Raw genomic sequence first — 16,564 nt, 5'->3', positions numbered from 1 at the left:
CTTTTTGAACTCAGCATGACTTCGGGGCTGTCCATGTTTGATACCATGATGTATAATGTTTTCCAACCATGAAGAAAATATAAATATGGGTTCTGAAGCTATAGCCTTCTGCTCTAGTGAGGCCTGATAAACATTTCAAACCAATTCATGTGGTCTGCTTTGAAATTTGGTTATATATTTAAAACTAAGTCTAAACCAATCCCGAGTTTATTTTCAGCAAATGAAATAGGATCTTCTATCATCTCATTTACTTGAACCCCATCCTTTATGAAAGCAGAGCCCACAGTTAAGAGATGTTAAGTAATACACCATACATGCTTATGTTACCAACTTCATGCTGGAATTAGTTGGAGCTGAATTCAGCTGATTGTGGAGAGTGATGTGAAAAGGCCCACATCTTTCCCTGTTTGTGTACTACTGTTTTCGTAGACTTTTGTTTCTAAAGAGGCATGCAAAGGGATCCAAAAATCATATTGAAAACCCCTTCATAGAAAAAGATTTGAGGTCATTTCTGGTGACTTAAACTTTTTTTTCCCCACCAGTCAATTTATTTTATTTAGTCCTAAAACTGGGTTGATATTTTTAAAGCTGTGGGGTGTTTAGTAGTGGTTTGACTTAACTTCTTTTTTTTTTTTAAGTGGAGCTATCATAAGTCTTTGAGTAATCACAGACTTTTAAAAGTATGCATTATCAAGAAGATAAGAGAAACAGCCCACAGCACTAACAATATTATCTTTTACCAAAATTGATTAGACCGTCCTAAGTGTCTCAGATATTTTCTGTGAACCTACTCAGAATGTTAAAAATAAGGCTTCCTTTTTAAAGAAGAGCTGCAAAATATGAACTGGGCAGAGAAATAACGACTTTGTTTTTCTTCCAGCTCTGTCTTTCACAGAAGAAGTAGCCTCCATGTGAGCAGTGAGAGGTTGTTCAAATGAAATGTGTGAAAGTTGTCGTAGAAAGAGAAGACCCACTAAGACCATTTTCTGCTAATATTAAAATCAACTTTAAATGTCCTGGAATTGACACCTAGCATATTATGAAAATCTGTACATAATTAATTTTGTTCAATTTCTATTTTGTAAGTACCACACACCTAAACCATTATCTACCCAGAGATAGTCATTTTAAAATGATGTAGATCAAGTTGTTGATATTTTTGTCGAGGTAAAAGAAATTATGAAAGAGAAACCACCACTAATAAAATGGACTCTGAATGCAGTAGGAATATGATGGAATAATTCAGTTTGCTCTTGAGTTCACAGGAACTTCAGGAAGGAAAATAGGTAGGTTTGTGCTTGCTCATGCAACTTTATTAATAGGGTCTGTTGAGACAGATGTGTTGTTTGTTTGTTGTTTGACAGATGTGATGGGTGTTTCTTGGGTAGCAGGAGGAGTTCCCAGAACGGGATAAGTATTAAACAGGAGATAAGGAAGAGGGGAAGGGACTATCCGGACTGGGGAAGAGCAGCAGAGCAGCAGAATCCATCTCTTGGCAGATGCTATGGACAGTCTCCTGGAGGGGCTGAGGTCCCAGCACAGATGCCCCCTTTGAGAGGTCAAAGGGGAGCGACTGCAGGATCTTGTACAAAAGGCTGACTCAGTGATAGTGGAATTTTAATAAGCTTATCCTGACAGGGATGGAGCCCGCAGTGGAACTGGTCAGTCACTTAGTCAGAGTTGACAAGAAGGTAGAGTTGATAAGAAAGGCAAATCTAGGAGATATGAAGAGGAAGATATGTGAAAATATGAAGTGATTTGGAGAGAGGAGACAGAGCTGTGACCACAGACACTGGTAGACATTGGGATGCTATGATGCAAAGATCTGGTGACATACTAAATATTTGTTACGTACTTTGCATAGCAATAATTTGTTATTGCAATTCCTGTTTTTGTGTACAACAACTGAAATTTGAAGTATTAAGTGACTTCCCCTGGCTGGCATGACATTCCCATTATTCTTTCACTATACAGTATGGAGCCCTTCTTAAATCTTCATTCCACATTATTCCCTTTCATCCAGAAACTTAGGAACTTCACCTCACCATCAATCATTATTTTCATAATTTGTTTGATCCTTCTTCCATCAAATCGTTACTCAATCTCTTGGCTTCTCAAAAGGCACATGGCTCAAGATCCATGTTCGAAAAGTTAAGGCTGAATTTCATCCTTGGAATTTTCTTCTAACTCCTAAAATACAAATAGCAACTCACTTCTATCATTTTGTGTATCCAAGGCATATGGACTCCAAAACCTGCACTATATTCCAGGCCCAGGCTTCTGTTGTTTGCTCCTTTATGTTTGAGCTTCTCTTATTGTCTAGAGCTTAGTAGATATTAAATCAATATTTGTGTAATAAATGATTGAATGAATTGATGAATGGAGGCATAAAGCAGTGAGCCCCAGATTAGGCATGAGTTGGAGCTTTGCTTTTACATTTCCAGTGAACCACCATTTTAGGGCAAGCTGGTTCTAGGACTGGGATCTATCACTCAGGAGCCCGGTGTTCTTTCTATCTTTCATGATATAGCCAGGGAAAGGGAAAGGAAACTATTAACATGGACCTTCTGAGTTGGAAAACACCTTACTAATTAGTGAGTGCTAATTCTTACTTTAACAGAGACTTTTGAAGGACTCTTCAGCCAGTTATTGGACAGTTTGGGGATAAAAAGCACCTTCTTTTTAGTGCAGTAAGAGTTTACATAATGCCGCCGGGTGGTGGTGGCGCACACCTTTAATCCCAGCACTCGGGAGGCAGAGCCAGGCAGATCTCTGTGAGTTCCAGGGCAGCCTAGGCTACCAAGTGAGTTCCAGGAAAGGCGCAAAGCTACACAGAGAAACCCTGTCTCAAAAAAAAAAAAAAAAAAAAAAAGAGTTTACATATTGCCTATTAATACCTAAAATAATACCATACTCTGAAGTAATATGCAAGGTAAATATAATTTCCAAACATCAACATCTTATTTTTGTTGTTTCTTGGTACCAAATATATATTAATATTGTATGGTATGTTGTAGCTTTTTATCAACACAATTACAAATAAATGATTTATTTTTAAACTACTTTGGCAAGAAAAGAGTTCCCCCAAACTTTAAAACAGCACCTTAGTAAGAAAGGAGACTGGCATTGTTCAATGACAGTGATAATGGTGTTGTCTAATGACAGGGAAAAGATTGAGTTGAGAGCTTGAACAGTTACTGGGTGGTTTGTAATAGTCGCATTACAAACTCACAAAGTATTTGTGGTCTGTTTAAAATTATAATCATAGTCAGAGACACCTGACAACTTAGGAGGTATTTGGATATTACTTTATGATCTGGCCTGAGTTTCCAGTTCTTATTCCATTAAAAGACGGTCTTTATTGTTAATCCACAGGTGTAGATAAGAGTCACTATTTGACTGCAGCTGAACCCTTTACAAATGAAATATGTCACAGGCAGAAAGACAGGATGAATTACTTTTTAAAGGGGTTTTCAAAGATTTTCATGATTCCTCTGGTGCCACATAAAAATGGCATGGCTTTTTTAAAAAATGTATAAACATAAGCAGATTTATTTGAAAATAATCCTTATGTACAAACAAAAATTCTTAATTAATATTTAGATGAGGGCATTGTTTTAAACGTAAACACTGGAAATTTTTCAGAATTCTTATCTGAGAGAAATTAGATATTTTCTCTGTAAATTTAAAAGTTATCCTCAAAGGCTTCAATAAGTGGATAAGCATAAATTGAAAGACATTTTTCACACTGATTATTTTTTAGCATTAAAATAGATTGCTGGTGGAGCAGGGGGGTCTGACTCAAGGGGTGAAGTTCTTGTCTTGGAAATAGGTTGCTAGCTTCGCTCTGTCGTTGACAAATTTTCCATGGAAGGCTGCTGATTCAAATGTATTAATCAAAGTTATGATTGTACAAGGGTTTAAAGACACTTTCAGAGGAAAAGCTCAGAAATGGGTTTGTTATTACACGTGCTGAAAAACATTTTTACACTTCTATATGCTTAATATAGAAGTTATTCTATATAAACTTCAGAGTTTAGCATGTCAGCCATGGTGTTATTTACCATCAAGGCATTCTTTCCATGAAACTATTTTTGCAGTCCCTTTCCTGGCTGCTGAACATTACTGATTTCTGCTCTACTCTCCTAAAAAGCATTGAGTATGTATCTATCTTAATTGATTAATTCTTTCATTCTTAGAACAGTTGCCAAGGAGGCGGGGGTATGCAGAGAGGGGGCTATGTAAATTCAGTCCCTAAGGTTAGAACATGAAATTATTCTGAACATCCTTTCGGAGAAGAGGGTGAATTTGTATTTTGTAATGGAAACATTTAAGCATTGTACAATATTTTAGTATAAAGATTGCATACTTTTGTTGGGCGGTGGTGATGCATGCCTTTAATCCCAGCACTCAGGAGGCAGAGGCAGGCGGATCTCTGTGAGTTCAAGGCCAGCCTGGGCTACAGAGTGAGTTCCAGGACAGGCTCCAAAGCTACACAGAGAAACCCTGTATCGAAAAACCAAAAAAAAAAAAAATTGCATACTTTTGATTTAGAAAATGAGTAATAATAAGAACACAAAGGATAATACCTGGTATTTAAATAATTAAAAGAGAGTAGCACAAATACTTAAAAAAAATATAGGAAGAAACATCATTGAGCTCAGTTTGATGGGGTTGCTTTTGAAAACGTGAAGATGGAAGCTATCTCCCATAGCATGATCCCACCACAGACATGTGATAATTAAAGACTGTCATGACTGAGTGCATTGAGTTCCGGTTGGAATTTTCCTGTTTCCAATCTGCCTGGCTTTCCCTCAATCCCTCATTCTTAAATCTGCTTTTGAACGGGCTGAGAGAAATACCACCAGGAATTAGGAAACTGTACTAGTGAAGTAGTGTTTTACAATGTTGAGAGCTTTGGATGGTCACATGACACAACAGTACTTTGAGGGTAAAAACATTGACTGAACCTCCAATTTGGGAATGACAATTCTTGTTCGTCTTAAACCATGTTCAAACAATGGACCTCATTCAGATTTGATTCACTTAGTTTTTTATAGTCATTTATCTATTAACCATGTATTCAATTAATTCCTAATACATGAAATGTATGTAACATCTTTACATCTTGTAAATATAAATATAATATAAAGAAGATAGTCTTTAACTGACTGTCCTTACACACAAAACAGTTTTTATGAAAAAGAAATACCATTCCTTATTGCATATGTACCTATTTTATCCATTGTAATTATTAATAATTCCAGAAGATTGTCAACTGTTTTAAGATTCTTTCCAGATAACTGTTATTCAAAAGTTTTGAATGGATGCAAGAATTTCACCCATCATTTATTCTCCAAAGTCTCCTTTATATTTTGGCATTAGATCAACACTTTTTAAGGAAATGTTGCTTTTTAAGGATGACTTCTGTGGATAATGAGTGTGGGAAGTGCAGAAAAGAAACTGGACTGAATTTGAATACAGTTATAAAGACAAGCGTTCTTTCTTTAAAGGGTGCCAAGATCAGTTGGTTTTCAGGGAAGCATAATTAATTTTCGTTAGATGAATCCTGGAAATATTGAATGTGTAGAGCAAAGGGAAAACAGGTGCTATTGTTAGGATGTATGAGTGTGTGTGTTCTAATGACCTGTTCTTACCTCTGCAGGAGAGCTGGAGGCCTTTCAGAGAGATGGGGAACGGAAAATTCAGAGCCGGCAGCAACTTCCGGTGGGAACAACCTGGGGCCCCTTTGCTGGCAAGATGGACTTGAATAATAATTCCTTGGTATGTGGACCTTCTAAGATGGTTGGCTACTCTTTGTCGGGCTTAATCTCTGCTTGTTTCCCGGTTAAATTGGAAAAAAAAATTTTGTGTTTTGTCAGTTTTATGGATTTCCAAACATTTTCCCAATGGTTTGTCTCTAATATAAAAATAATCCCAAAAGAAACAACTTATTCATATCTAATGGCTGACTAGTGAGGTAACTTATGCTCACTGCTGCATTGCTGAGCCAGGCTTAGTCTGTTTACATTTAATAATATGTGCAGTCACCTTTCTTTTCCAGATGACACAAATTAATTATCATACATTATAGGTGTGCACAAAGAATAAGAAATAAACAGCTTTGCTATCCTTCCATAATGCTGCCTGTAACTGTAAGGGCAAGGATGAATGATCAGCATTATAAGTTGTGTTAACTTTTCTATGAAAGTTTTGAGGCCCCAACGTCATCTGCTTGTTATTATATTGGGTACCTGATTTCTCAAGACATTGAAAGGAAGGAAAAGCAAGAGATATACTTTCCAGGTTCCCAAAACACTGCTTAGCAGACATCTGAGAATTAAGATATTGATCATATTTAAAACTTCCATCAGACACCACCACATACCTTCGTCATTTCTCCAACGTTTCTGTCAATAGTTTCTGCCATTAAAATGATACCTGTCGTTCATTCATGGAAGAGTGAAGTTTTTCCCATTTGTTATATCAAAATGATATCTATATTAAAATGCAATGATTTATCAACCTCTATATCACTGTCAGTATACATACAGGATGGTGGATTCATGATATTTTACCTTCTGTTAAATTGTGGTGTATGGAAAATAAACCTGTTTGTGAAAGTTTAACTTCTCATTGCTACCTACAGAGCATCATTTTGTGGTTTGAACACTTCTCTACCATTCCAAAGCCATTTTATGCCATGTTTAATATTTTTAAATAATTCAATTTATATATTTGAAGCAATCCAATAGTTTTGCTACTATCTGAGGCGTATGAATCCTCCGTGGTACCAGATCAGCTGTGCCTAATTATCCTCTATAGAAATACCTTACTATCTCAGTTTATACTTTTTAGAATCTAAATCTCTAATTATGTGCTCTATTAAAGGCAACATCTATTATTATAAAATTTAAATATTTCACTACAGTGCACTTTTAAAATATTTTGAAAACATTTTTCTCTTCCAGAACTTAATCTGATTTTATGTCATTAAATGCAACCTACACTGTTACAGTACCATACTGATCATTGTGTAGCAAGGACTAATATATAATGATGCTTATTTACTTCTAGACTAGAATGTATAAACTTGAGGACTGATTAGTTCATTTACCCCTCCTAACAAATCTGTAAATCTGCTGTATTTCAATTTTTGGTTTCATAGATGAGAAGACAAAAGTTCTGGCTGTTGAGTCCAGGACTTTGAAGTCTTCCCATGCTGCCTCTTCAGTAGAATATCTACAGTATATTTTTAACGTGATAAAGATTTTTGCATAGATGCCAAATTTATAAAAATAAAAGAAAATAGTAGGCAATAATGACAGAATTTTGTTTATTTGTTTGCTTTATGTTGGGCAAAATGTTCCTTTTGGTACAGTTTGTAATTAGTCAAATATTTGTGTAATTTTATTGCATCTTTAGAATTTGGACAGTATTTCAATATGTTTTTTAATAACATGAAGACAAAATTTCCTTATCAAAAATATATAGCTTACTAGCCCTTTCTTGCCCATCTTTGAACCAAATTTGAATTAGAACCCTCATTTAAATTGCTTGTTTGCCAACTGATGTAATGTTACTCAGACTCATGATGTTGGCTCAGGAGATTCAGCACACTAATTAATCCAACACAGTAATTAATTGAGTCACCATGCCAGATGTCAAATCCTTTTTATATCTTTCAAGTCTCCATCTTGAAGTACATTAAAAATATGCCACCTTCTGTGGGAAGCCTTTGCCGACCACGCATTTGTGTGTATATAGGATATTGCAAGAAACATACTCCTCTGTATAGAAAAACACAAAAGCTGATTCGACAAGAAGTTATTCCTGGAATAATACAATGCACTGAATGTATAAATAGGTTTTTGCTTACCAATAGCTTCTTATCTTGGTAGATGCTTCACACTGTAAAGGTTTGGTAATAGCAGCTGCAGCAGAGTAAACGCATGTATTGGGCCAGGAATACTTCATATGAGAGAAAACAATAGTTATCTCTGTAATAAAGTATTGCAGAGGAGAATACTGGCACTTCAGGAAGTTAAATAATTAGCTCCCGAGCAATTATTTGATATTATAACTTAGGTTGTAATCTAGGAAATATTGTCCATAATGTAGGAATAATAATACTTGGCTTATAAAGACTTTGAGACTAAATGAGGACAAATACTTGAATTATCAACAGATATTTGCCCGTTATTAGTCTGTCTTCTGTACAAATGGATCTATTGCAATTCAGCACGTTAAAAGTTTCACAGATTCCCCATACCAGACTAAAGCATGAAAGACTGTTGATGTTGGTGTTTAGGCCATTAACATGTTTAAATTTAGCTCTTTATCAAGTGATTATGATTTTTCATAGAAACAGAATCAAGAGGATGTGTCTGAACATAGAGATTTATTGTAAGCATTTGGATCAAGCAAGAAGGGGGCTTTGTAAGTCCAAAGTTGTTATTGTGGGTTGGTAAACTGAGCCCAGAAGGGTACAAAGGCTGTAGTTTTCTTGTGCCAGGAGAAGTCAATCTACTTTTTATATTTAGACTTTGAGTTTGTTGATAGAGTGTTTTCTTTGTTCAAATTTCATTAATTTAAATGTTAATTCTGATTAAACACATCCTCTGAGTTAACACATAAAGTTAACAATCCCAGGTTTTGGAAGTCAATGACATTTTGTGACTCTCCATTTTCTGATTTGTAACATTATGCCCCTCAAGGAATTGCTCACCAGTAAATGAACATATACTTATTTCCAACACTTTTATATTACACAGTAACATAAAGTGCTCTTGTAGTTCCTTATACCTGGTTCTTTGGAAGTCATGTGACTTCATTGAGACTATGAAAGACAAACAACAGAGTAGGTTTTTAAGTTAATTTAAAATTCTGACCAATCTCTGCCTTGAAGAGGGAAAGTCTATATATTATCTATATTAGCTCTTTGATGATTTTTATATCCTTCCAAGTATAAAGATCTTTCTAAACTAAATCTCCCATTAGTATTAGTACATGGTAGTAACTAATATCATCAAAGACCAATAATTAGTTAAAAGTTTGAGTGTTTAGAGCTTAAGTGGCATTTGCACTCTCTTGTTTGTGAACGCATCAGCTGTCAATAGCTAACTATCTGACTGGATTCAACCCATTGCGGGAATGAATTGATGTGCATCCTTAATTAAGTAGAACAAAAATACAGAGTTCCGTATTGTCACATAATATTAAACTTATCATGACCTGATAAATTCAATCGCGAAAACTGATAGAGAAATCTCATTTCATTCTGTTCAATCAGAATAGAAAAATTGTTTGATTTTCATTTGTGACATCAAATTCTTCAAACAGACAGTGCATATATGAAGGGTCCTTGCTACTGACCTAATAACAAAACAATGCTTATATTAAATTCTGTAAAAGTTTCAGAGTAGTTATTATCATAGAAATTTGATAGAGAAATGAGTTAGCAATTTTTGATCCATATCATTATGATCCCAATTAGCAGAGGCCTCCGTTTCTCCTCTTTTATAAAGCTCCATCTCTTCTGACACTGGTTTTTGAACCCATTCTTTGCTAGTGTTCTCCAGTTTCATTCCATCATACACTGTTGCAAACATATCCATACCTGTACCACTCTAGCACTCATTGCTGTAGACAAAGGTTGCTTAGTGGAACCCTTGGGTATTTCGTAGACGTTTTGTAGATCCTGAAGCAAGGTCCTTGCAGGCCAGACAAACTGAAAGTCTTAGAGATTTCATATGCTGAACGACATTCTTCAACTAGTGATAAGTACAAGTTGACAGATAAACCCCATGCTTCTTCATTTGTCTATAGAATTTGAGGTCTCTATACTGTCATGTAAAATTTGTCAATGAAATTGGTCTCTAATATGTTTAATAATGCATCTTTTATGATCCTATTTTCCTGTCCTGTCTGATTTTACACATTGCTGCTGGAATTTTTCTGAGGTCATTTCCTCAGTATACTACTTACACTTGAATCCCTCTCAGAGTAAGCTTCTGGAAAAGCTATACATAAACACCTTTTAAGATACAGTGATGGAGGCTGGAGATGTAGCTCTGAGGATAAGAGCGCTTGTTACTCTTGTGAAGGACCTGGGTTCAGTTCCTAGCACCTACATGGCTGTTGACAACCATATGTAACTCCTGTCCAAGGAGATCCAACACCCTCTTCTGTCCTCTATGGGCACCAGGCACCCACATAGTGCACAGATATACATGCAGGCAAAATACTTATATGCATAAATAATAAAACAAATAAATGTAAAAAGAGATACAGTAAACAAAGTTTAAAAGCAGTATTCAAGTAAATATTGAGACTCTAGAGGACAGAGATTTGTTGAATCTTTATTATTCCATTTGGACATCTATCATTGGTACATAATAAGCATTCAATAAATGCTTTTAAAAGTCAAAATACAATACAGTGGAATGAACTAACCAAGACATTCTCACTGATACCCACTGATGCCTTCCCAGCCTTGACATATTGATGATAGAATTGATAATTCTGCTGAAACAAGACTGTGTGGCATCTCAGGCTTTTCCACTGATGTTGACATTGTGAATGATATCTTCCTTTTTAATATTCATTTTCATCAGAGCTCAGTATTGCTATATTTTCTGCTTCTCTCGGAGCTTTGGCTCTTTTTAATTTAACTGTGCATGTTTCCCCAAACACTTCTGGCCTTTCTTCTCTTCTCCCTCTGTTCCCAGTGCCTCGGGGAGCTTATTCACTTGTAAAGCATCAGCTACTAATTTACAAATGACATTTAAACAAAAATCTCTAACCTTGGCTTTTTACTCTTTCTCTAATATAATGTATTTCCACTCCTTTCTGTACCTTGCCCACTAGCCTTTCCCACTAAATTCCTCCAGCTCAGTAGTCATGAGGAGGGTTTGCTACCACCTTTACAGATGGTGTTCCTGTTCTTCTCCCTTGCCTCCATCATTCAGTTCCTCTGATCTTAGCTTTGCATCGCCTTTTCTGTCTCATCTCTACTCCATTGTCCGTTCCTCTATCATCTCAAATACTTGTTTGCTTGTTCACACACGGGAGTCCAAAGCCACTTTTCTTTATTTTTCTCTGGAACTACACCCTTTCTCCTCCCTCCCCTTTAGAGTCAGCTCTCTACTTCCAGTGTTCTCTTTCTCACATCCTCCTTTTCAGATCCCCATTCTTTTCTTTCGGATCCTTTGCCGCTGCTTTACCTTACACCTCCGTCGCATGCCCCTTGATGATCAAATTATTCTTCCTTTCAATTGCTCTCTGTGCCTTCTGTCTTTCTCATCATTTAACATCTAGATCATAGTGTGCCCTAAATCACAGTGGCCCCTAACTAGAGCCTGAAGTGTGCAAAAAGAATTAAACTGGTAAAGCCTGAGGCAGGTCCTCCTGGTTTCACCTTTACAACTTTGACTGCTTATCTACACGGAGACTCCCATTCCTGGAAACTGCCTGCAGGATCCTGCCTGGGTAGATACCTTTTCCTCCACATCTGTGCATCATCTGGCTGTCCTTTCTTAGCATGGTTGAACTCCTTTGTTTCCTCTCTATCCCCTCTTTATTGCAGTCAGCCCAGTTTTGCTTGCTCTGTTCAAGGTTGTCTTTGATGAAAACTTTCCCTGAAGTCTCCGTTCCGGAAAGATATACTTTTCTAAGGATTTCCACTTTGCTCTCTTTGCTAGGATTGGGGTACTTTCCACATGATTTGCCCTTTCACTGAGCTCCTTATCTAATGTTTATCTTTATATCCGTGCTGTGCCCATCTGTAGTAAGAAAAACAGGCGGATAGACTAACAGAACCTTGAAATAAGTGAAGCGGGGAATTGTGGGCACTTCCTCTTCTTCAGAATTAGCACACCACATTCCAGATTGTGGAATTTCACCCATTTCAACATCTGCTGTAGTCCTGCTTCATCTGCCCAATTTAGCAGTCCAGTTACCACAGTAAAGGTACTCTTTTGCCGTTTGTGTTTATACAGTTATTTTGTATTTTAAGTTCATTTAAGTGAAAGTTTCCATAGAATGAGGTAAGCACATCTATTTCTCAAGTCTGCACGCAGGAGGGAGATGTGCTCCTGGTGATTTCTTGATAGATATAGATGAACTTTGGTGTAATACCTAACAACCCTTTGAGACAGGAAGGAGGAGCTGCTGTGCCATGGAGGCAATTAAGATTTATTTACAACAGAATCAGTCTTATCCCTCACTAGGACATGGGTGCAGGCCAAGAAGGTGTTCTGTCCCACCATGCTTTCTGTGAAGTCACATCCAGCATCTCACTTTCCAGTGACAAACCATCTGGGAAATTCCATCTGTCTCTGCTTGGAAACTGAGGTGGCAGTCTCCCACTGTGAGCAATTTTCTATTAACTTCTTGGATAAGATCAGTCAGATTTATACTGAATTGATGGGAACCATAAGAGCAGGGTTGTTCCAAGAGAAGACAAATGTACTGATTCCTCTAATTGGGCTTCAGCCAGTTTCGTTCAAGGATGCCCTCAGGTTCTATTAGTGCACTGACTTGTGACCTTTTTAATTGTACCCTGTTCCTCTTGGGAAGCATTGGGGAAATACATTATTGATGGAGGTTGTAGGTTTGTCTCTTAGGGAGGGCAAGATCCTGCCTTCTCTTATACTGTATCTGCTATGTGGAGAATAATGGAAACTGAGTGGACAGGGAAGCTGCCCAGAAAGACATGAAGCAGGACATTTAAGGTAGCAGAGCCTTGGAAATGACACACTTTCTTTTTAGAATGACTTGTTTTTTGGTTTTTAAGAGTGGAAAAAGGTCAAAAAGAGGAAATAGGTTAGTGTGGAAGCCTCAGAAATTAAAGATATCCTATAAAATATAAGCATGAAAGTAGAAAACTGAAACATCAAATAATCACTTTAGGAGCCTGTAGAAAGCTAGATTATTCATCTGCATTTTAATCTGAAGGGACTCCTTCCATTGTGATGAAGGCAGTATTATGGTGTTGACAACACATGGAATTAGATTGTCTTCTGACACAGTAACAGACCAGAAGCATAAATTGTACATTTCCTGGTAATTATTACCTGCCCCCAAAACACAGTTTTTATATATAGCTGAACTCTGTGCTACCTTTATCTCCTTTTGACATAATTTTTCTTCTGATAATAGTCTTTGCATGTTCTGTATGTTTTTACTTATAATTTTGAAATTTGGGGATCCAGTGGCACAATTCCTTGTCATTTATCTACAGTTTGTGGTTTTATGCACACACACACACACACACACACACACACACACACACACACACATTGTCTCATATAGTTCAGACAGAACCCAAACTCTTCCTGTAGCCTAACTAGCTTTAAATTCTGATTTTGCATTGTTCCTGCCTCACTTCCCAAATGTTGGGGTTATAACTATGTACCAACACACCAGGTTTCATAATCTGAAGTTTAAACACATTTTCCTACTTGCGTTATAATGTATGACTCAAACTATTTATGGATACTTACAAAAATTAGTTTTTCCTCTTCATTCAATTTTTTTTTATTTTTCTAGAAACCAAGAAGAATTTTTATTGAAGTTGGTCTCATAGGGTTATTGAGATGCATATAACTGTTATGCTGTTGAGATTATTAATATCCCAAAGGATGAGCTGTTCACATAATGATAATGTGATCAAAGTGGCTGCACTGGGAGTGTGTGTCTTAAGTTGAGGCTGGTGACAAGTGCCACCTCCTCGAATTCAGGCATGAGGGATGCAAGCTGGCTGTTGATTTGCATTGGGAGTTGTCATGTGCACTGTTCATACTCAACACTGGGGAGACATACATGAGTTTTCTTATTACAGACACCCTTGTTACTGTCCTTTCTCAGTGTGCCAAGTGCAGTCGTTGTGAAGGTCTGGACTGTGAGGAGGTAGATCTGTAAAGTGCTGACTGGCAAGAGAAAGGTTTTCATCCTTCTAGATATTGAGAAAGTAGTTTGCCAAGTGTACTCTATTGTCTCCATGTTATAAATTATAGGACATAAATTATTAAAAAGATGTGGATTTTGTTGTGGGAGAAAGGTAAAATGAGATGTTGTGAGGGGTGTTTGTGTGCAAAGTTGGAGAAAAATGTGTTCTATCCTTTATGTAGTTAGAATATTTTGTGGGTTTTTCTACTTGAAATTTTGAAAGGAGTTCCATTTTACATATTTTAAAACCATTAGTTCTACATGGTGATAATAGATAACCCTCTGAGTGATGAGGCCTTACCAATATTCTTAACTTAGCATAACATATTCAGCAATTTGAAGATGATACCTGTGGGAAAGTAGACAAGAAAGCATTTGGTACTCCTTCAGTTTGTTTTTAAAATTGAAATTGTTACAGAATATTTCTCTCTAAATCTTATAACACATTAAACTCTGCTTTTAATTTACCTGACCACTAGAAGATCCCAAGGTGGCCTAAACCAGGTATTACGGTTTAGCTGTATCTGTCTGTTGGTGTGGATCATCTCTGTTATTGCTTATCTGACAGAGGCGAGCCTATGCCTCTGTCCACATCACTCCTACAAAGCACTGTATTAATGATGCAGTATGATATAGGGACAAACATCTTCTGTACACTTATAATATGATAAAAACATAGAGGAATTCTGTTTTGGAGGCTAACATTTCATTTTTACCATTTGTATGTACTTATATTTTTATATTACATTGTATTTATTGTGTGCACATGTGTGGAATGAAAGCAGTTTTGAGAAGATGGGAAGGACATCTTTGGGAGTCTGTTCTCTGTTTCAGTCATCTGGGCCTCTAGAATGCACTCAGGTCAGCAGGCCTGGTTCTAAGTGCCTTTACCTGCTGAGTCATCTCACTGGCCCTAATTTTTAGGTTAAGTGTTGAATTTAAAACTTTGCTTTATTATTTGTCTACTTTCACTGAATTCGGTTTTCTTCATAAGACTCATTGGTCCAGTCTGACCCAACTGCATTTTCTTATTTCTAATATTTTTTTTATGTTCTCAGTGCCATTTCATATCACTTTATTTAGAGGAAATAAGAGTTAAACATAAGAATATATATGCAAAGCCATGGTTTATGTATTTGTTTATTTTTCTTCCCCTTTTTTTCTCCAGTTCTATTTCTGACTACCTTGTGTCACTGCCATAGTGACTCTCACAAGCCAGGGTGACAGATGGCCAGTTCCTTGGTGTCATTTGAAGGCTCAACCAGTGGAGGATTTGGGTACTAGCTCATTTAAGTGGCTCCTGATTCAGCTCCTGACCTAGTGAGCTTCTCTACAGGGCAGATGACTCCATGGTGGCCGGCATCCATGTGGGCAGGAAAATGAGATAGCGAGAGAGGGGTCCACGGCAGAAGCACAGCGTATTTGTAACCTAGCTTAAGAGTGATGTATCGTATCATAATCTGCTAAGTTCTGTTCCTTAGGTCTAGCCTACCCAGAAAGGGACTGAGTTAATCAAGGGCTCGCAACTGAAAAGGAGGCATCTCTGGACCCCTCAGACTCTGCCTGCTGCAGAAGGCAATTTGCATAAGTAGTTACTTGACCTTTGTCTGGAGGAGAACTTTCAAACAGTGGGAGCAGTAGAAGAAATTACAAAAGAAAATTCAATTAATTTGAACAGAAGGAAAGAGGTTATGTCTTATAAATTATCGTAACCAAAATCAAACATTCATCAGTTAAAGACACTTGTGAAAATAAGATGTATTTTGTTCTTATTTCTGTAGGTAAATATGATATTCCCACAGAAAGTGATCAACGGCTCCTATATTTGAATATTAATTCTGCAGGTAAAGAAAACTGAGTTAAAATACAGGTGCTAGGTGTCTCGGTGTTTCAGAACACTGACTACTCCTCCAGAGAGTCCAAGTCCAACTGTAACTGGAGTTATAGAACCTTCTCTTCTAGTCTCCACGGGTACCTGCACACATGTGGTGTGTGCACGCATGTGCACACACACTCTATCTATCTATCTATCTATCTATCTATCTATCTATCTATCATATATAGATATATACACTTAAAATGTGTATATGAAGCATGGCATTGCAATTAGAAATACAAGGAAGTTTTATTGGTCACATCTTTGGTCATTTTGAGAAACATATTAACATATTGTAAGCATTAGACATCAGATAGAACATATGGGAAAGCACTCATGATGGCGTCAGAATATCCTGATTCTAGTCTTGCCTGTTATTACTCAAAGCGGCTGTGTGCTTTTGGGTAATAACATATCCTCTTAGTTTTCTTGTTTATAAAAGAGGGGTTATTATACCAGACTTACATCATGCAGTTGCTTTAAAATGATATAAAATTATATGCATTTAGTCACTTTGAAAACTATACAGCTCGCGATGTGATGTGAACCTGCATTACTTTTTATTATATCTGTGAATAGGGAGTTGATTCTTCATCCGTTTAACTCTTTAGGAAGTACATACAGTCCTTTCCACTTCTGCCCTCTATCTGAGTGTCCTTAACCAGGAGCATCATTGTCATCCTATGAATGCATCTCTATGCGCATGCACTCATGTTAATTTGTACACATGTGGTCATC

The 16,564-nt window shown here is 36.9% G+C and overlaps 1 protein-coding gene across 1 annotated transcript in view; it reads left to right on the top strand.

Moving 5' to 3' along the window:
• The window catches only part of Zfpm2 (zinc finger protein, FOG family member 2), a 439,361-nt gene that overhangs the window by 214,753 nt on the left and 208,044 nt on the right, over positions 1 to 16,564 (top strand). The window contains exon 4 of the mRNA XM_059248147.1: positions 5,666 to 5,784. Within this exon, the coding sequence (XP_059104130.1) occupies positions 5,666 to 5,784 (119 nt within the window). The remainder of the gene's footprint in view (positions 1 to 5,665; positions 5,785 to 16,564) is intronic.

This window comes from Peromyscus eremicus, chromosome 20 (genome assembly GCF_949786415.1).
Source record: "Peromyscus eremicus chromosome 20, PerEre_H2_v1, whole genome shotgun sequence".
NCBI lineage: Eukaryota > Metazoa > Chordata > Mammalia > Rodentia > Cricetidae > Peromyscus > Peromyscus eremicus.
This window is presented reverse-complemented; position numbering and strand designations above follow the sequence as displayed.